General features: G+C 39.8%; 1 protein-coding gene across 2 annotated transcripts; it reads left to right on the plus strand.

The window, feature by feature from the left end:
* The first annotated feature begins 18 nt into the window (after positions 1 to 18).
* LOC114634541 (F-box/LRR-repeat protein 5-like) lies at positions 19 to 21,232 on the plus strand. Of its 2 annotated transcripts, none has more exons than XM_028783128.1 (4): positions 19 to 651; positions 15,768 to 15,983; positions 18,696 to 18,791; positions 20,716 to 21,232. In XM_028783128.1, exons 1-4 carry the CDS (start codon positions 649 to 651, stop codon positions 20,950 to 20,952), a joined length of 552 nt encoding a protein of 183 aa, XP_028638961.1. In that variant the 5' UTR covers positions 19 to 648; the 3' UTR covers positions 20,953 to 21,232. The 2 variants fall into 2 exon arrangements, with proteins under 2 accessions (XP_028638961.1, XP_028638960.1); XM_028783127.1 differs by lacking the exon at positions 19 to 651 and adding an exon at positions 7,465 to 7,598 and having other exon boundaries at positions 20,716 to 21,231.
* The last annotated feature ends 22 nt before the right edge of the window (positions 21,233 to 21,254 follow it).

Genomic DNA, 21,254 nt, shown 5'->3' on the forward strand with positions numbered 1-21,254 from the left:
CAGCAGCAGCAGCAGCAGTAGTAAGGGAAGCAGCAGGAGGAGTAGCAGAGGGAGCAGCTCCTTACCCCGCTCTAACATTTTTATACTTTCTGAAGAGTCCTGAGAATTCCAAATGTAAATTATCTTCAGCTGGCAATATCATGCCCTTGCCAGAGCACAAGACAAATCATAGTTGGCTGCTGTGGACAACCTGATGCAGCCTCATATCCATACTTGGGATTAAAATAAAAGCACATTCACATAACATTTCTGTGTTTTTAAAGGAACCAAAATTTTCACTACACTTAGCTTTGTAAATTTTCATACAGTTACTTTATATAATTATGAATATTTTTTGTACTCTGAAGGCCCCTGCCTCTGTGTCCCCATCCCCCTCCACCTCAGTCAGAGCTAGAGAGGAAGGAAACAAGATGGGTATTTCTGTAAACATTTTCCCCCTTTTTGGATGAGATTAGGCAATTACTCACCAGATTTCATCATTACAATGAGTAAATCCAACAATTTGCAGAAGCTTACTGCTCTTTTATTCTAACTGTGTGTGCTACTTCTTACTACAAGGTAAAAAGAGCCGAGTTGAACTGGCTATGAAACCAGCGACCTTCTTGCAAGCTAACACACCCTGAGAACACAGCCGGGAGCACAGTCTGAATGGTAAGTCGTAGCTGGTGTTGAGTTAGCAACATCTATTGAGAAAAGGAGGGGGTGGTGGTGAACATCACCAAAGTACATTGTATGGATGTATAAAATACTCAAAGAATTAATAAAGTATTATGCTAAACCAATAGGAAAGATGGAAAGGTCAGGGTGTTACTCAATAGTGAACTCTGTCTGGCATGAACAAGGAGAATGGGGTTGGGGGTTCTCAGAGTCTAGCAGTTAACACAAACAAACAAAAAACAACCAAGAAACCAACCAACCAACAACAAAAAAAAACCCAAGAGAAATGACACACAAATATAGGAAATGGAAGGCTCTTTTCTGGAATGTTGGCAAAGAAACATAGGCTCTCTCGACATCTCTATATTTAAAACAAAACTAATCTTCAACAAAAGGAAATCTAAGAAGTAGGCATGGTTGTGCATGCTTGTAATCCCAGTGGTTAGGAAACTGAGGCAGGAGGATTGCTACAAGTCTCAGGTCAGCATGGGCTACACAGCCAGACTGTCCCAAGAAAAAGTAAAAAGGGAGTTGGGGATGGGAAGGTGTCCTAAGGAGACTAGAGTCCCAACAACAGTCAACTTTCGTTCCAGCCCAGAAGTTAATGGCACGCATTAATAAGCATTCAATATGTTGATAAACTAATGACAGAAATTACCTTTTGAGCTTCAGGATGAATGCAAAAGACATGAATTTAGCCCAGAATATTTTCCACTTCCTAGCTCTATGATAGGACAACCCAATGCCTGTCTTTGTGCATTATCTTCTCTTTCTGTTTAGTGGGAAAAATATAATCGTGGGCATAAAATTACACAGCATCCCATGAAAACATCATAAATGCCTGAGGCAGGCATTACTATATTTCAAGTACTGTTTCTTTCCATCTATATTGTTCTTTCCTGTTTTCTTTCCCGTGCCCTGATTTTCCTCATCTTAAAGGTTTTAATTTTTTTTATTTGTGCATGTCTCTGTGTATAGTGGGATAGTTTCCCCGCTACATTTGCAATAAAGCTAGGATGAACCCCAGACGACACCCGCCATGCTCATGGTTCCCAGTAGAAATGAGACTCTCAAGGCTTAGTAATTAACCAAAGGATTTATATATTTGGAAATGCTCAATTAGCAAGATGCCCACACAATAGAGTTGTTACCCAATACCTAACCTGTAGATATAAATTTGTTACCCAGGACTGCTCTAGACCAATTTGTCCTCCTCCATCGTTGCCAGTCTCCATCGTTCTCTCCTCTCTTCTCCTTCTCCTTCCCACTCTTCACTCCTCCACTAGCACCTCCCAAATTACCAAGCTTTATTGCAAATGTAGGGGGAGGTAGGAATATCCCACTACATGTGTGAATGTGAATGCCATGCCATATTGTGGAGGTCAGAGGATAGCTTTCAGCAGGCAAGTTTTTCTTCCCACCATGTGGACCCAGCAGCCAAACTCTGCTCATCAGGTTTGGTCAGTGGTAAGCTCCTTTACTTGCTGAGCCACTTCACTGGCTCCTCCTCCTCTTTTTATTTCTAGCAAATGTATATCCCCCTCTATTCCTTCTCTTCTGGGTTTTTTTGTTTCATGCCTTTGAATATATCCAACTATTTCTTATGTACTGAGTATCAGTGAGATAACTCTAGGTAACAGAATCCCACACCTACAAAAAAGAGCACATAATGTAGTACCTGTCTTTCAATTTGATGTCCTTCATAGCCTTCATATAAGAAGGGAACCATGTGCTGCAGCTATGCTTCATCAGTCAGCTCTCTGTTGCTGTAACCGTGGTGGTCGTGGGTGGCAAAACGACTCAGCTCACGGCAGGAACTTGAAAGAAGGAGCTAAAGTTCTTATATCCCCTTTAAGATTGCATCCCCCAAATGACTGGATGAACCCTTACTAGCGGCTACTTCTTAAAGGTTCTACAACTTCTCCAAAGCACTATGAACTGGGGATCACACCTCTAACACATGGGCTTTGAAGGATACTTAGGTAAATCACAGCAAATGCAAACTTGAAATTCTGAAAGATGCCGGGCGGTGGTGGCGCATGCCTTTAATCCCAGCACTTGGGAGGCCTAGGCAGGCGGATTTCTGAGTACGAGGTCAGCCTGGTCTACAGAGTGAGTTCCAGGACAGCCAGGACTACACAGAGAAACCCTGTCTCAAAAAACAAAACAAAACAAAACAAAACAAAATTCTGAAAGACTAATGCTATATACAAAAGAGGACCCCAATTAGGAAAATGTCCAAGGTGAGACATGTCCCTGAAGTGGAAACTTAAGGAGTTCTTTGGAAAGTTGGATGATGTTTTGCTGGGGCAAACACATGAAGGAACATTTAGCTGAAGTAGACACAGGTGAAAGGATGTTTTGCTAAAGCAAGCAAGCACATGGAAGGACACGTGATGAAGGATTCTTGGCTAACAACATGGTTGTATTGGTCCGCCTTATATTGTGTAGTTGAGCTGCATTTGTAGGGATTCCATAGGGAGAAATGTACCTAAAAACTTCTGGTTGTGTGCTGTAGTTTCTTGTTGCTTCCAAGGTCTTGAGTTGATTGGCAGAGTGATGTCAGCGGAGACAGACACACATGCTGAGGCAAGAGCAGTGGAGAAGTGATGTTTGGAGGAAGTACAAATAGGACTTGATGGACAGTGACAGAGGTGAGTTTGGCTTGCTCATAGAGCTAGCTGTGCAGCCCTTGTGGTTCTCAGGTCTTCACTGATCTTCCCTTCGATGAGAGAGGCACAGCCGAGACTGTCTCCTGGCGTTCCTTCTGGTCCCTCTTGCTGACTTGTGCTGAAGCTGAGGCCTAGCTGTCTCTGCTAGGTAGTGCTCCCGCTGCTGATTCATGGTTGCTATCCCAACTCTATGGAACTGGACTGCTGGTGTATCCGTGAAGTGTTTGGAAGTGGGTCAAGCTGCAGCTACTGACCTATGAATTGAACTCTTGATTTCCAGACAACACAGACGGCAGTTGCTCCAAAGAACCAGGTCACTACCCCACTATCTTTTATTTCCCACTACCTCTGGTGGGTGGTGGGCTAAAAGGGAGGTTAAAGCATTTAAGGACCATTATTAAAAATAGGTTTTGAAAAAATTAAAGTTACATGTCCTCAGACTTCTGACAGTGATTTGGACCTTAAAGCAAGCTGGTACCTATCTCAGGTATTTAGGGAGAACTCACCCAGATAGTGTGTCTTATGTGTATCTTATAGGGCTTGCTCTAAAAACCTGAGAGTGCTTTCCCAGTGACAAATTGAGATACTTAGGTGTCAGGAAGGTGAGACACTTGGCCCCAGTCTCTGATGTCTGTGAGGAAGGATGGGTCTCAGCCATTAGCATAGCTTGGGCATTACTTACTGTATTTGTTGCTTTCTTGTTGATATTACCAAATATCTAACAAGAAACAACATAAGGGAAGAAGAATTTGGCCTACTGTTTGAGAGTAGAGTCAGTTCATCATGGTGGGAAAGGAATGTGGCTGGAGCACTCAAAGCTGCTCCACAGACCAGTAGGAAGAGACAACACAGGAAGTGAGGACAAGCTATTAGCCTCAACGCTCAGCACCCATAGATCCACTTCCTTTGGCTAGGCCTCATGTACATTTATAGAGAAAGGCTGTGTAGACAGTTTGAAAATTAGCCACGTGAAAACCAAAAATGGGACTTCAGAAGAAATCAAACCTTGAACTTCTGGCCCCCAGAACCATGGGAGAATAAATTTCTGTTGTTTAAGTCACCCAGGATATGGTGTTATGTTATGATAGTCCTAGTAACCAAATGAATACAGCAGCATGTCTTTACTTGTGTAGTAAGAACCACAGGGGATATTTGTTCATTAAAATTTTAATTGTTCATTAAAACAAAGGAAGTGAATGCTTGGGTGATCTCTCTTTCCCTCTGTCTCTGTCTCTGTCTCTGTCTCTGTCTCTCTCTCTCTCTCTCTCTCTCTCTGTGTGTGTGTGTGTGTGTGTGTGTGTGTGTGTGTGTGTGTGTATGCATATATGTGCCATTGAGGTATATTTGCATATAAAAATGAGGGAAAGAAACCCAAGAGCATTTGGCCTTGCATTTCAGCTAGCTTTTCTTCTATCAGTGCCATCATTCTTTCTAAAGGTGTACTCCTAAATCAACTTACCTCATTGTAAAAGATGTTGATTGGCTACGAAAAAGTTATAACTTATGTATATGAGTGTTTTGTCTACATGTATGTCTGTCTATCACACACATGTCTGATGCCCATGAAATTCAGATGAGCCATCAAGTGATAGTGGGAATTTAACCCAGATCTTCTGGAGATGTAGCCAGTGTTCTTAACTGCTGAGTGCTCTCTTTAGCCCATTCCAGGAAATGCTTTCTGTCAGTGTATTTTCAGTTTTCCAAAGAACAATTTGACACCTTCTCCACTTTGTGTTTGTTTCCTATAAGAATGCCAGTGAACAAAGATAAAAGCCACCGATCCAAGGGCGTGGCTTTTTCACTGCAGTTATATTACCAAGTCCCTTTGTGGGGGTAAGTGGATAGGTGGTCTGTTAGAGTTTCTGTTGTCATACCTAAAGAGGTCACAGAAAGAGCTTACAGGTAGATGAGTAAGCTGCTAGACTGGACTTTCATAGCAACTCAAATCTGTTGTGCTTGTAGGAACTTACAGTAACTGAATAACACTAATCAGCCTTGTCTCTTAGGCTAAAGTTCAACGTGAATTAGTCATATCTATATCCAGATGATTAATTGATCTTTACTCAGCCCATGGGGATAATGGTAACAGCTTCCTTGAGAGGGCCAATGACTCACAGGGCTTAGTTTTTAAATCACTTATTTCTTTCATTTTAGTCCCTTGAAATAAATTCCTCGAAATAGCCAAGTTCCAAAGTAGCTGTTATTTTTCTTAGTAGATGACAAACCTTCTATTCCGGGTTCTAGTGAAACACAGTTCATAGGTGACTATTTTTGTTGTTACACACCTACTAAATGTGTTTTGTTCTAGGGATGTGCTAGCAAACAACAGGGACACAAATATGTGAAAGAGACATACAACATGATGTAGTCATAGTTAAAATGAGAAAATGACAAGGATGCTGAGTGCTTCCCTCATCCTGTCTTTATTCCGATGTTCTCGTTCCAGCTACTGGGGAGGATCTCCTCTTCTAGCTCTAGATAACTGGTACACTGAAGGCTGATTCTACATTCCAAGATGGCTACAGTGAAAGATCAGGATAAGAAATAAGGGCTAGCAAACATCTTTTGAGAATTATTAAAGATATAGAGGCAAAGCCCTGCTCAAACAGCAGAGAAAAGAAGGAGGAAAGAGGAACAGAGGAAAGGAGAAGAATGGGGTGGAGAGGAAGAAATCAGTCAAGGACTTATCAGTTCTGTAAGCTGGTGTTTTTGTTTTCTTTTCCCTTTTTTTTTTTTCCTGTTTCTCCAACCATCCTAACGAAGCACACAGGAGCAAACGTATCTTTAGATCTAGATACATTTGGCCAGAACTTTCATGTACTGATTAGTGAAATCTTGGGCAACGTCTTAATGTCCTGTGTCCTAGTTATTTTCTCTAACATTGATTACAGGGAGTATTCATGATGAGGTATTCTATTAGCACTTCAAATATACACGGACTCTGTTTTTCTTAAAATCTTCTGAAGTGGGTATTTATTCCCCTCACCCCATTTTACATAAGAGAATACTTTGGTCAGAACACAGGAGTCAGGTAGCTTCCCAAGGTTAGTACAACTAGAATTTGGTGAAACCATGAACCTAAGCTTCATCTCCAGAGTCTGTTTTTCCTGTTCAACTTGCGTGTTAATATGAAAAGGTAAGAACTAGAACTAGAGGCACTAATAGAAGTATCTTTCTATTCAATTTTTGAGAGTCTGATTCCTTTTAACCAGTGTCATGTATTTGTGGTAGGAAATACAAAGGTGAATATAGCATATCTTCTGCTTACTGCTCAGAAATTTATGGCTGTTGAGAAAATGACACACCCTTCCCAGGTTCTCAGCTTTGCCCTTTTTTCTCCCATTTCTCCATGAATTCTAAAGCCACAGATGAGAGCTGCCTCTGATAACTGGGAAAAGTCTACTGGAGGGCTTAGATGAGGACAGGTGACGTGTACCGGCCTTTCTCTGGGCAGTGACCTCATTTATGGCCCTTTCTTCCTGTCTGAGCCTCTTCGGCTTAAAATGGCGGGATTTGTGCTAAGGCTCTCTCCCTATTAGGCAGCCATGATGGCTCGCCCTTCCCCCAGCAGGCTCATCTGGCCGCTCTGGGACTGTTGTTCCAGATTTGAGGTGTCTGTCATCCCTCTGGTGTTTCCAGTTCCCTACGGCCACCATTCCACCCTGCTCTGCGCCGGTGGGTGGGGAGGGGCTGCCAGGTCCCCAGCTCTCAGCCTCAGGGAATTGGCCATGCTAGTTAGGCCCAGAGCCAGCATCCCGGGCCTAGCAAACCCCGAAGCAGCAAAGGCGGCTGAGGGCCCTGCGCGTGCCCGGTCAACCAGTCCGGAACACCCAGGCTCGATCCGACCATGGAGGTCGCCTCAAGGCCAGGCGCACAGAGAAGCGCCCTTGAAGACCCCCGCCCTGGGACAGTGCGTTTTTTACGGGATGAAACTCATGGGACCAGAAACGACCATGCACACCGGAGGAGGGAGCTGTGCGACTCGGCGCGCCGGTCACGTGGGCTGCGGCACCGCATGGCGGCGGCCCGCGCGCCCCCGCGTCACGGCCCGCGGGAGCCGCCCGGGCGCGCGCGCCGACGGGGCGGGCGCATGCGCAGGGGGGCGCGCCGCCTCTGCCCCGCGGCGAGGGTGTCTATGGAGAGGCGGCGGCCGCGGCTGCTGAGGCGGACGCTGAGGCAGTGGCGATGGCGCCCTTCCCCGATGAAGTGGACGTCTTCACCGTCCCGCACTGGCGGATGAAGCAGCTGGTGGGGCGCTACTGCGACAAGGTAAAGGAGCGCGGGGCGGAGGGCGGCGCGGAGGAGCGGGTGGGTTCCGGGAGGCCTGGCCTGCGCGCCTCCCGCAACCCCCGCGTTGGCGCCGCGCGAGTCATCGCCTGCGCCCCGTCACCCGCGCGGCTCCCGAACCTTCTCACCAGGGCCCTGGGAGCCTGAGCCGGCCGCGACCAGGGACGGGCGCTCGCGGGACTGACCTGGGCAGGGGTGAGGGTTGCTCCCGGCCGTCCGGGTCTGCCGCCCGCGGGGTTCCGGGTCCTTGTCCGCAGGCCGCTTATGCGGTTACTCGCAACCACAGCACCGCTCGCCCGTCTCCTTCGGGCTCTTTAAGTCGCATTGCAAACACTGCACCCTCTCTCCGGACCTCTTGACTTGCTTCCTGGCTCCACAGGCAGCGTCTTGCAGCCACTGGAGCAGGCTTATTTAACCTTCCAGCTTTGCGCTGGTTTGGTTCCGTTTTACAAGCTTGCTCCACGGACTAGGAAGACCTGCGCTCTTCTTTTCTGGTTATTCTTTTTCCTTCCAGTTTTTATTCTTCCCGAATATTTATTCCCTGTAGATTTTGTTCCGAGACAGCTGTTCTTCTGTTGGGAGTTTTTACTGGAAGCTAATGAGTGGGGCCCCTGGGAAAAGTTGCTGTGGAACTCACTTTGGACTTTAGTTGATGTAGCCTAAGTTGAAGAAGCACGCTTGTTAAGATGAGTTGGGGACCTTTTTCTAACGATACTTAAAACTCTGAATTGTCAGTTTATGTTTGGAAGGTCATATATGGGCAGACATGTGTTGTGTAAAAAGTGAGCCAAATAAATAGCTGTTAAGTATTACTTAAAACATAAAAATAAATTGAATTATCAGAGACTACATGGAATGAGCACCACTATTAACAGCAAAGAAGAGTTGTCTTTCAATCTGGAGAGGTGCTAGGAAGGAAGAAGCCAATGTCTTCACTGGTAGGCCACGGGAAGACCAGCAATTTGAAGTTTCAGATCTTAGCGTCATCCTTGCCCCACAGCCGTTTCTCTCCCTCCATTTTGGGAAAAGAAAAAGAAAAACAAAACAAAACCAAACAAAAAACCAAATCCATTTCTAGGCAGGTGTACCTTTAAACACCAAGACAATATTGGCTCATGATTCCCGATTCTGTTGCTTATTACTTAACTGAGCTTGTTCAAATCCTGATGGCTGGACCCTAACTCAAATTGGAGTCTCTGAGCGTAAGTTGAGAGCTCTCAGGTGAGGGTCAGGTGCAGCAAAGGTGATTTACCACTTTTCCAGGGGAGGCTTAAGGACTGGCTAAGCCTCCAGCAGAAGAATATGTATAATCTCAGTAGTTTTCAGTTAGTGAGTGGTTGTGTTTTTATAATCTCCTCACCTTTAGTTTTTGTTTTTTCCCCCCTCACACTATCGTTTAATTTCAAGAATTTCTCGAAAAGCAAAAGGGGGATTAGGTGAGGACTAATGGAACCCAAGGCTTTTCTCTGGCTAGTTTTGGGGAGAGTTAGTCCAGAGTGCCCCTGGTGACTTGCAGGAAATTTTGTCAATTTGTACATTTTCCTTGGCACTTTTCATATCTCTTCTTCTTCTTTTTTTTCTTCTTCTTCTGCTTTGTTTTTGAGCTTTTTCCAGCATGGTTTCTCCTGTGTTTGGAACTCTCTCTATAGACCAGGCTAGCCTCGAATTCACAGAGATTACCTGCCTCTGCCTGGGATTGAAGGTATGATCTACCATACCAGGCTAGTATTTCTTAAGATGTTTCACACTGTCAAAGAATTATGACCTTCCCAAATAATCAAAATATGTAATGTAGTACCCAGTCTCTTTTTAAAGTATTGAGGAAGTCAGTCATTATTCTTTGGTTTGGTTTAGTTCTGATACTACTTTTGAGGTAGCGTCTCCCTTAGTTCAGGATGGCCTTGAGAACTTACTACATTTCAGAGGCTGTCCTTGAGTTCAGGAATTACAGACATTTGTCATCACCCTGGGCACAGTCATTTTTGTGTCTCCTTTTTGAGTCTGAGAATATTTGAGTAAGTTTTGAAACTGCAGTTGACTTTTAAAAGAAATGAGTCAAATAAGATTCTTCTCAGTAGTTAAATGTTTCCTATTGCATAAACTAATTTAATAAAGCATTTTTAATTTGGTATGGCTTTGGTCACAATTGCCACTGATTTATCGCTAACACTGTAAAAAAGTCATTAATTCTGAATTAGTTGAATATAGTTAATGAGAGTTATCATCTGCATTCATCAAGAGTACTAAAAGTCCAGTTTTCGTAACTATGATCAAGGCAGTTTAGTAAAGAAAAAAGAACTGCACAGGAATTTTCATCATTTCTTGGAGTTCGAGATGGCCAGTAGAAGGTTGTTTGGGTGTCCTTTTTGAGTGAAAGTGGGAAAATGCATGTTTGTGCTGGCAGAACAGCCTTAAAGGATTGAGAGTGGTTTTGACTGGTTTGTTGTCCTTTCAAGGTTTGCTGTCCTTGTCTTTCATTTAGCTGTATAGATGAAGGCTATCAATCCAGTAACCTCAAGAAAAACTGCAAAAGGCAACTAGTTTTTGATTAAAACTAAAAAAGCTACAAAGTATGTTATTTCACAGTATTCTAAATTTTAAGAATGTCCAGAAAATCTAAGGATTTCAGTTTTATTCTCAGTATTGAACTTGTAAAGCACAGTATATTAAGTGATTTCTTTAGGAGCGTCAGATTAGTTTTTCTATGATTTGAGCAATGAGTTATTAAGTGGTTACAGATTATGTCAACTGTTGCTGTATAACAGTATAATGTATTACCTGTAGATTTTCTCATATAAAAAGGTTAACCAGACAAAATACAAGCACGGAGAAGGGAAAGTGGATTCAGAGTCCCAGCCTTAATGTAGCAGTTTACAACTGATAAGATTTCTCTAATGGATTGTCACTGGGTATATCAGCCGCACTCCCCATGCCCAAAAGTAGTTGGCCAACACAAAACAGACTCCATAGTTTCTTGTTTTGTGTGTATGTTTTGTTTTGTCTTGATATTTTTGTCTCATTGATTTCGTTAGTTTCAGAAAAAGGTGTTATGGAAAGGTTTCTTTATCTTAGCTATGCAGTTAACAGACCTTTGGTGCAAAGCAAGTAAAAGTATTGTTTGCTTCTGTTAATACTGGGGATTCATAGGCTTGGACTGGTTAGATGAGAGCTTACATAAGACAGTGAGAGACTCCTAACGACCCAAATCAGTTTAAAGACTCCCAGCTAAATTTTCTTCATCTGAAGCCATGATGACTTTTGATTTGTTTTGTAACTCACTGCCAAGGGTCTTGTTTCATAAGTTACTGACCTTCCAAATTGGAATATGTATAGTAAAAATTTGAGCCAGATGGTAGATAATCCTTGCTCCATTTTCTTCACAATTTTTAGTATTCCCTTCAATTCTCAAAACTTATTTCCATTAGTTTTTTGTCTGCTCTGTAGTAGTTTCTGTTGGCATTGTGAGACATGATTGCTGTTCCTCAGGAGTTACAGTTTTGTATGTACTATCTGTGCTAATACAGAAATCCAAAAAGAGTGCAGTGGGAGCAAGCAGAAGAAGGTACATGGTCAGGTCCACAGCAAGCATTGGGAGTGTCTCTGAATTCATTTCTGAGAACAGTTATCTGGTTCCTATAGAGATCCCACACATGTGTGTGTGTGCGCACACACACACACACACACACTCAATATATATATATGGATCCAAGTTACAAAAATGTTGGAGGGGCTTGAGAGATGGTTATAAGAGCAGTAGTTGCTCTTCCAGGGGACCCAGGCTCGATTCCCAGTACCAACATGCTAGTTCACAATAGTCTGTAACTCCAGCTCTAGGGAATCTAATGTTCCCTTCTATCTTTCACTAGCATCAGATATGCATATGGTGCATAGAAATTCATGCAAACAAAACACCACCCCCACCTAAAAATACTAATAGTGAAAGCAGTTAGAGGGTGCCTAAGTTTTTCAAGCAAGGATATTAAAAGTACCATCTAATTTTATCATTTATCAACAAGGATCTTTTATAACTAAAACTAAGAAGAAAGTAAATACAAAATTGAATAGATTACTTTCTGAAACTTGAATGTAGCTTTACAGTCAGATTCTTCCCCCGCCTTCCTCCCTCCATTTTTTTTACATACCTGTATTGGCATTTGGGGAGATTGACTTAGTGGATGTAATAGTGAATCTTGAGCTGAGAGGAAGGAAAAGGGAATTTAATGGAGTCTTACTACATACTGACATTATTTCTATAATCCTTACAAGAGCTTTGTAAGACAAGTGTTATCCCTCATTTAAAAGTGAGGAAATAGTCTTAGTGGTTAAATAACTTACCCAGCTCACTTGGCAATTAGAGCCTGAATTTTAATCCTAGATTTTTTTTTCCTCCCTCTGAAACCCATGTCTTTTAGCCTTACCTCACTTGTTGCTTATTACTAACTCTTAATGAAAAACAATTCATTTGTAGGTCTATAAATTTAGCCAGAGCTTGTGTATCTCTGATTTACTGAAAGTATGAGCTGGATAATTGGACAAAAAATAAAAAATGCATCTGGGGTGGTAGTGTTTGGATTCCTGCTTATCATTTTCGTACCTATTTTTTAACTTACTGGCTTTATGTTACAGTTATTCTTGGCAATCAGTTTTAAGGCCAGCCTTTCTATCTTAGGCTGTACAGTATCTTGAGACAGAAAGTTATGCATTTTCATGTGAAAAACACCATTTTGTTGTTTCACTGATGTTGATTCTGTGTGTCTTGTTATATGTAGGCTCTTTCTTGAATGTGGTGGCACCAGAGTATATAATTGTGCAGACTACTAGTGAGCTTTCATTCTACCATGGAGCATTGTTTTTCACAGGATATCTTATGACCCACTAGTAGGTCATCCATCAACTTCATGTATCACCAATAACATTAGAAAAGGAAAGTGGAAATGTAAAAATATCCCAGAGTACAGAGGGAGATAGTTTCTCCTGAATTATCTTTGAAGTATCTGGTCTCTGTCTGGATTTCACTGCATTGTTTCATTATATTTCGTATAGTAAGAGACTATCAAGGTCCTTTGTAGTAAACAACATTTGGCAAACACTTGGCCTGGAGCAGCAGTTCTCAGCTGACATTGACATTTTGGGCTACATAATTTGTTGTGGGGGCCGTCCTCCACACTGTAAAGTGTTTAGCCATGTTCTTGGCTCATACTCACCCTATGTCAGTAGCACTTCTCTATTGGTGACAAACTAAACTGTCCCCAGACCTTCCCTTTTATCTCCTGGGGGACAGTGTTCCTTACAGTGAGATCTTTGTTGTTGAACAATTATTCTGACCAGTTACTGTCTTGGGTCCAAAAAGATAGCTTTTTGTGTGGGATAGACATTTTATCTATGACATAAATTAGCGACAGAAGCTAAATCTCCATTATTGCATAGTTATATGAAGAGTTATGTTGTGTGTGACCTAGCACTTTTTGGTTTATGTTTGTTTTTATTTTGTGGTACTTATTCATGCTTAGTGCTCGACCACTGAGATTCGGATGGATATGCTTTTAACCTTTAAATCCACCAACTTCTGGTACCAGGTTAAAATTATTTTTACATGGACAGAAATTGATGTGGATCATAGCTTAAGAACCCATTTTCCCTTTTCTCTTTGTTTTTGGCCTTATTCACTTATCTTATCAGGGCAGCAAATAGAAAGGATTTAATACAAATGAAACTATTTTCTTCACCTGTTCTATAATCACTTTTTCTCTCCAGAAAGCACTTTTCAAATCTGATTATTTTTTCCCAGCTTTAAGGTATAGTTGATAAAGTTATATGTATATTCAAGATGTACAGTGGTATGGTATGCGTTTACAATGTTTAATAATTGCTCAAATATAATTGATTAACCCACCCATTAACATAGCTATAGTTTGTGTATAGGTAGATAGAAGAAAAACACATCTTAGATCTACTCTGTTAGTAACTTTCAAATACAGAGTAGTTAGCTCTAACAACTTCTTAACTCATGAATGTATTGTATACCTTTGGACATTAAAAGTTTGACGGTTAGTACTTTTATGACATATGTCTACTAAGTTTTTTTTCCCCTCCCGGAGTTGAGAATAAACCTATCGTCTAGTGCTTGTTGGGGGGGCTTTTTATTGCTGATGATATCCTTAGCCTCTTATATTAAGACTGTGTAAAGCCCTCCCTAGCTCCTCCCTTCAGTTTAAGCAAAATTACCCATGAAACTGTTTGTATCTAGTAGCCACTAATGAAGCTTGTTTTAATCTGGTGTGGTATAGCTGAACATTCTTAAAATCTGAAGTAAGAATTTCATCAACTCTATTATACATACTGTTTTTAATATGGAAAGGAACTAAGTGTTACTTTTACATTGTTTCATAGTTGGAAAGAAAAGAAAATTTTGACATGTGAAAATTAGACTTTAAACTTCATTGTCCTTGAATATAAAGTTTTATAGAAATAAAGTAACAGTCATTGGCTTACATAGCATGTATGATTTCTTTTAGGTGTAGCAGCAGAGTTAAGTAGTTGGCATAGGCTTATACCTTGGGAAAATGGAAATATTTACTGTTTGACTCTATAAAATGTTACCAACCCCTGTTATAAATGATTGGTTAATGTAGTATGGTTAACTATTCATTGTTTTCTCTTCTGTAGAGTGTCAGCTCCGTGAAGGCAGAGATTCTTATTTTGTTCCCCCATTTATTCCCACGTACCGGGAACTATCTGGCTTATCATAGCTGCTCACTGACTATTGGAATAGAACAAAAAGTATCTGAATTTATAAAAATGAATATTTAATTCTTAAAAGATGATAGGCATTTTGTTCCCAGTTAGCATCAAGCAGAAAAAAAGACATTGAGAGATAAAAGTTATCTAGCTAAATAAATGGTAGAGCTGGTTCCTTTAGGGAATTTGAATTTGTAGAACTCTGTGATCCTACTGCTGATTCATGCTGCCATCTAAAGAAGATAGTTAATTCTGTATGGGTAGAATGGCTTCACTCACTTTTAGTGTTTTACCTTCACACCACATTCTTGCTGTGAAAGGCCAGTAAAGCAGCTTAGAGTGCACTCTTCTTTAGGAAAGGTTTCGTGTTAGCAGTATTTAGCGTTTGTTGTTAATTTTTCTACCTGTTGTATTTAACCTAATTGTTCCCCATTTAAAGTGATGTTAGATAATGATAGGATATAGATAATGAATAGTATTGACTATTACTTTGAATTTATTTATTCATTTATTTATGCAGAGTCTCTCTATGTATCCCTGGTTATCCTGGAACTTTCTATTTAGAGCAGGCTGGCCTTGAACTCACAGAGATCCACCTGCCTCTGCCTCCACAATTCTGGGATTAAAGGCTTATATCTCAGTGTGCTTGGTTTACTTTAAAAGTTGAAACATTTTTTGATGTGTGTTTTAAATAATAGAATTTAATTTTTTATTAAGTGTGAAAGCTTGGTGTTATACTAGAACGTTCATTTTTCTTCCATTGAATGCCACAGTTAAAAATGATGGCACACTTAAGGTGTTACATATTTATGCCAGTTTCCTGAAAAATATACCTCTTCTGTGAGTATAGTGGATCATGCCTTTATTCCCAGTTCTTGGGGTGGATCTTTGTTGGTTTGAGACCAGCCTGGTCTACATAGTGAGTTTCATGTTAACCAGGGCTATAATAAGACCCTGTCACCAAAACCAGTGTTTTCCAGTGTTTAAACTGTAGAAGCAGTGTAATAGCATTAAGAACATTTTGAACAAAGGAAAAGAAGCCACATTATTCTAAGCTTCTTCTAATGTACATGCCTTTGCTGTATCTGCTTCTCTTTATGACACACAGAGAATAATGGCATTTCAGGCTTGGAGGGATCTGGGTCTGGTAGTTTTTATTTAAATATACTATGTGATTTTTCTCTCACTCCCCTTTTCTGTATCACCAAGTACTTGAGAATGCAACCTTCAGCTTCCTGGTCTAGGGTACTTTTGAATTTTACAACTATAAGTTGTTATTTTATGATTTTCTTTTGCTTGTACCTTAATGTAATCATAAAGGAAATATCTCGTTATAAACAAAAATTTAGGTGAACATTTGAATGTTTCTTATGTCTACATCTATTAATTATGTCTTTTTAAATTTTTATTCAGCTTTCTAAAACCAACTTTTCCAACAACAATGACTTCCGTGCTCTTCTCCAGTCTTTGTATGCTACTTTCAAGGAGTTTAAAATGCATGAACAAATTGAAAATGAATACATTATTGGTTTACTTCAGCAACGAAGTCAGACCATTTATAATGTACATTCTGACAACAAGCTCTCTGAGATGCTTAGTCTCTTTGAAAAGGGACTGAAGAATGTTAAGGTAAGTGGCAAAAATTGATCTGTAATGATACTGTGATTTTTAGTAGCAACTTTAATAAGCGATATTTATGGAAAGATATTTATATGAGATGGCTAGGAAGGCTGTTCATGAGGAGTGGTTACAGTGGAGGCTTATAGCAAGGTGGAGAGATAGAACTCAATTCTGAATATAAGAAAGTGCAGAAGTTAAGGTCCGAGAAGCAAGGAAAGATCCAGCGGATGGATGATTACTGAGAGAAAACATCAGGACCAGGAGGAATCTTGTTGAATCAAGTCTACAGGATTTTTGCTGAAAATAGGCTAGGGAATTAAATCCTAGCATTCTGGAGGTAGAAGATGGGAAATCTTTGTGAGTCAAGGTCAGCCTGGTCTACATAGTGAGTTCTAGGCCAGCCACAGCTATATAGGGAGACCTATTTTCAAACAGAATAAAACTAACAAAATAGAATTGAAGGTGGAAAATGTAATTCATTGGTAGAATTCTAGCCTAGCATGAGCAAGGCCTTGACTTTAGTCTTTAGCCATGGAAAAAAATTAAATGGCAGCTATAGTGTTTACTGTATTTTATTTTTCCCTGTTGTAGGAAACTGAATGGTTAAAGAAGACAATTTCAGTTGTATGTCATGAATGGTGGCACTTACTTGACATTCCAATAGTCGGGAGGGTCACTAGTTAGTTCAAGTCCAGCCCAGAGTACACAGTGAGATTTTATCTCGAAGATAAAAGATACAAAAAAATATTGAAAAAGAAATGAAATGCATTTGTGAGTATAGTTTAGAATAATGATGCATGTATATTTTCTTAATTATATTTGTCTTATACAATATTTGAAAATTAATCTTAGTTTAACCCTTTCAGTTCAGTATAGCATAGGAGTAAGTTGTAACTCCATCAAGCTACTGTATAGCCTTTACTTAGACACTTTGCTTTAGAAAAGTGATTCAGTAAGAGGGAAGATTAATTTTAAAGGGCAGAAAACACTCAAATTGAAGGCCGTTATTAAGAAATCCTACCAGTAGTTTCTACCATAGGAAAAACACTATGTAGAAATCCAGAGGAGAGGTGGTTGATTAGTAGAGGGAAGAATACTGGGTATAAGAAAAAGGAGATTTGCTTTTTTTTAATTGAATATCCTTTTGTACTCTTGATGTTTTGTGTCATACTCATGTATTATGTAGACAGTAATTTCTGAGCCAAAGTAATAATTGTTGAAAATACAGGGGAAGGGACATACTTGACAATTATGTATGACCTAAGACCAGTGAAATACTGGGATTATACAGAGTGGTGTAGGAAAAGAGAGGAAGAAATGAGTGAAAGTTGTGTTGGACTTTGTGTATGGAAGAGGGCCAAGGGTTAAGGCTTATCCTGAACTACTTAGTAGTACGAGTGCACGTTATTAATAGGAGGAGAAGGCGTTGGTGGATTTGAAGAGCCGAAGGAGTGAAGTGGTGTGAAAAACAGGTTTGATAATTATTAGCGTATAAGTGGAATTGGAAGCTGTACATATGGATGTGTTTAAAGGATATGTAAAAATCTCGGCAAGTTCAACAATGAACTGAATATTAGAAAGTAATTGAATAAATTATTAACAGCAAAAACAGGCCATGACAAAGATAAATTAATACTTGTCTCAGTTACTTTTTTAATTGCTGTAATAAAGCACCATGACCAAGAAAACTTAGAAGGGTTTATTTAGAGCTTACAGTTCCAGATGGATGAGTATAACATGCCTCTTTCCCCGTATGTGTATGTGTGTGTGTGTGTGTTAGCCGGCAGGTATGGTGATCGGAGCTGAGAGCTAAGTACTCAAATCTTAAACCACAAACAGGAAACAGGAAGTAGACTGAGCTTGAAGTGAACAAGAAATGATGAAGATTTTTAATCTCTTGAAGTCTGCCCACAGTAACATACTTCTTTTAGCAAGGCCACATTTCCTAAGTCTCCCCAACAGTACTACTAAGTGGGTTCAGAACTCGGATACCAAAGCCTTTGGAGAACATTCGCATTCAGATCACCACAGTATCATATTTTTTAAATATTTCATTATTTTGAATGTTCCCTATTTTTACATTGGAAAAGATGGATAAATTACAGAGAGGTATGATTTTAATTCACATGTGAAAGAAATGTTTGGCTCTTGAGAGGTGTTCAGAATTAGAATGATTTAAATTGTGAGTTCCTTGCTTTTACAAATGTTAATATTAAAAAATATGGCCTGTTAGGATAGCATAAAATATATTATAAAAACTTTATAGTTTATTTATAGTATATCTTAAAATATATTTGTTACATTTTAATAAAATTTAAAAACCAGGATTGGAGTTAGTAAGGAATTCCAAGCTTGTTTTCAGAGCTGTGAGTAGGAGGTGGTGTGTCAAGGCTGAGTGGAGAGTGTCAGACACATAACAAGTACTCTAGCGCTGAGCTGAACCCTAGCTCGATGACATCTTTATGCTAAAAGAAAAGTAAATGAACTTCCTGTGATCAAGCAGTATATAATGAAACAAATCTTTGTACAACATTACTACGAAGCAAAACTATATATATTTGAGGCAGGGTCCTACTGTGTAGCCCTGGCTGGTCTGGAACTTGATATGTAGGTGATGCTGGCCTCAAACTTAGAGAACCATTTGTTCCTGCCTCCTGAGTTCTGGCATTAAAGATGCATGTCTCCACTTCCTCCTAAATGTGTATTACTCTTTGTTTCTAGAATGAGTATGAACAGTTAAATTATGCAAAACAGCTGAAAGAGAGATTGGAGGCTTTTACAAGAGATTTTCTTCCTCACATGAAAGAGGAAGAAGAGGTGAGCAGAGTTTTTCTTTGTTGTGATTTATATTCATAATTTAACAGAAAAGACTATTTTGCCTTAAGTTCCTCAAAATAATGTATAAGAAGAAAATGTTCTGTTGATAGAATCAGCTGTTATTTCTTGGGAACAGGAATGAAATCCAGTGGAATTATAAAAGCATAGCTTTAATTTTTTTTTGAAAGGTTACTACTTTACTGAATGAATGGTTATATTTACTTAAGAAATAAATATATATTTATGTGTCATGGCACTGTGATACATTTTCATGATTTCCACTAATTTTTCAGAATTTTTAGAAGATTCTGTAAGTCTTTAAATATCTTCTGTATGCCATGTTTAAAGACTTTTTAGTGATTTTTTTTTTTATGAGTGGATTTGAGTAATTAAATGGTGGCTTAAATTTATCACTGTTGTTCCTCACATACTTGCATTAGCATATCATTAAACATACTACAAAACAATTTGTCTTCTTTCAGTAATAAAGGATGATTAAGTATCCAATGTAAGATACAGAGAAGCCTATGAGGACTGAATACTTCTGCTTTTTTTCTTTTAAAGATCTATTTTTATTTTACATGTATGAATGTTTTCTCTGCATGTTTGCATGTGCACTTTGTGCCAAAGAGCAACATCTGATTTTCTGGAGTGAAGTCACAGATGCTGCTGAATCACCATATGGGCACTAGAAGCCAACCCCAGGCCCTTTGCAGTAGCAGCAAGTAGCCTTAACTGCCTAGCCATCTTTCCAGTTCTACTTTGAAAAACAGAGCCAAAACATTTATTACGCATTTGGGAATTGCCTCCTTCCACCATGGGTTCTGGGAATTGAATTCAGGTCATCTTTCTTGGGAGCAAATATTCTTACCCAGTAAGCCACGTTGTTGGGCTATGGATACTCTCTTTTAGTTGTAAATCATTGTTGTGGTTTGCAATTACGGCTTCATCTTATAATGCCTTGATATTAAAATGTGGTGTTTTGAAAACTCTTCCTGGAATAGGCAGCTTTGTCTTGGTGCTCTTTCTTTGGTACTTGATATTATTCTTTACATTGTCATATGCAGCCAGTGCTGAAACCAAGGTAACAGTCTTTTCTTTTTTTTTCCCCTGAAAAATTTTTTTCTCTCATATATCCTGGTTACGGTTCCCCTCCCTCTACTCCTCTTATCTTCTCCCTATTCTTGTAGAATTCAGTTGCTCAGAACCTACCAGAAGACAGTGTCGTAGTAGTCATTGTTCTGTTACTGTGAAGAGGCACTGTGACCAAAACAACTCTTATAAAAGGAATTCATTTAGTCGGGGGCTTGCCTTCACTTTCAGGGGCTAAGTCTGTGAGTATGGCAGGGAACATGGCATCAGGGAGCAGGAAGGCACGGTGCTGGAGAAGTAACTAAGAGCTACATCCTGATCTGTAGGCAGGCAGGTGGGCATGAAATAAGCCCCCACCCCCACCCATCCACTCATCACACACACCCCAGTGGCCTGGTATAGGCTTTTGAAACCTCAAAGCTCACCCACAGTCACATACCTTCTCCAACAAGACTGGATCCTTCTCAAATAGTACAACTCCCTGATGACTAAGCCTTCAAATATATGAGCCATTAATATGTCTTTCTCAAACCACCACAGGCAGGTAGGTACTGGGCTAAATGTGTAACAGTAACTAAATGGTTGACTGTTCAACAAGCTTGGTACAGGAAAACCTTCCTGTTCTTTAAAAATTTATGGAGGCTTGCAAAATCATAGAGAAAGATACTTTATGCTATGTTCTTTAAAAAGAGTTTTGATAATTTAGTAGTAATGACTATAATTTTATCTCTTTGAAATGTATGTTCATAATACTTAATTTAAACTAAAACTGTGTAAAGGGTTTTGGGTAAATAAATTGAAAATCTTTCCCTATGAATACTTTTTCACTTAGGTTTTTCAGCCCATGTTAATGGAATATTTTACCTATGAAGAGCTTAAAGATATCAAAAAGAAAGTGATTGCACAGCACTGCTCTCAGAAGGACACAGCAGAGCTCCTCAGAGGCCTCAGTCTGTGGAACCAAGCTGAAGAGCGACAGAAAGTCCTCAAATACTCTGTGGATGAAAAGTCAGATACAGGTAAGAGTCACCTGCTTTTGATAGAACAGTTTATTAGTCGGTGTTGTTGACATTATGTTATAGATTCTGTTTGAGGAATAATTTAGGTCAGGATCATACTGTAGTCAGTTTAAACCATTTTGACATAAAGCTATAATTGAAGACAGTAGTTTTTATTTAGTGGAATTTAGTGTTTATAATGTTCTTCCATTGAGGGTTGGGTCACATGTAGTGTGGTGTTTCTTGAGTGAATTTGTAGGTATAAAATGTACTATTTTGACCAGTGAAGATTCAGGACTGCTGTGTTTAGAGTAGTATTATAGTATCAGCCAGCTTTCTGAGCTCTTTTGATTATAGTGACAGATTTTTTTCT

The sequence above is a fragment of the Grammomys surdaster genome, unplaced genomic scaffold (genome assembly GCF_004785775.1).
Source record: "Grammomys surdaster isolate TR1022 unplaced genomic scaffold, NIH_TR_1.0 962, whole genome shotgun sequence".
NCBI classification, from domain to species: domain Eukaryota; kingdom Metazoa; phylum Chordata; class Mammalia; order Rodentia; family Muridae; genus Grammomys; species Grammomys surdaster.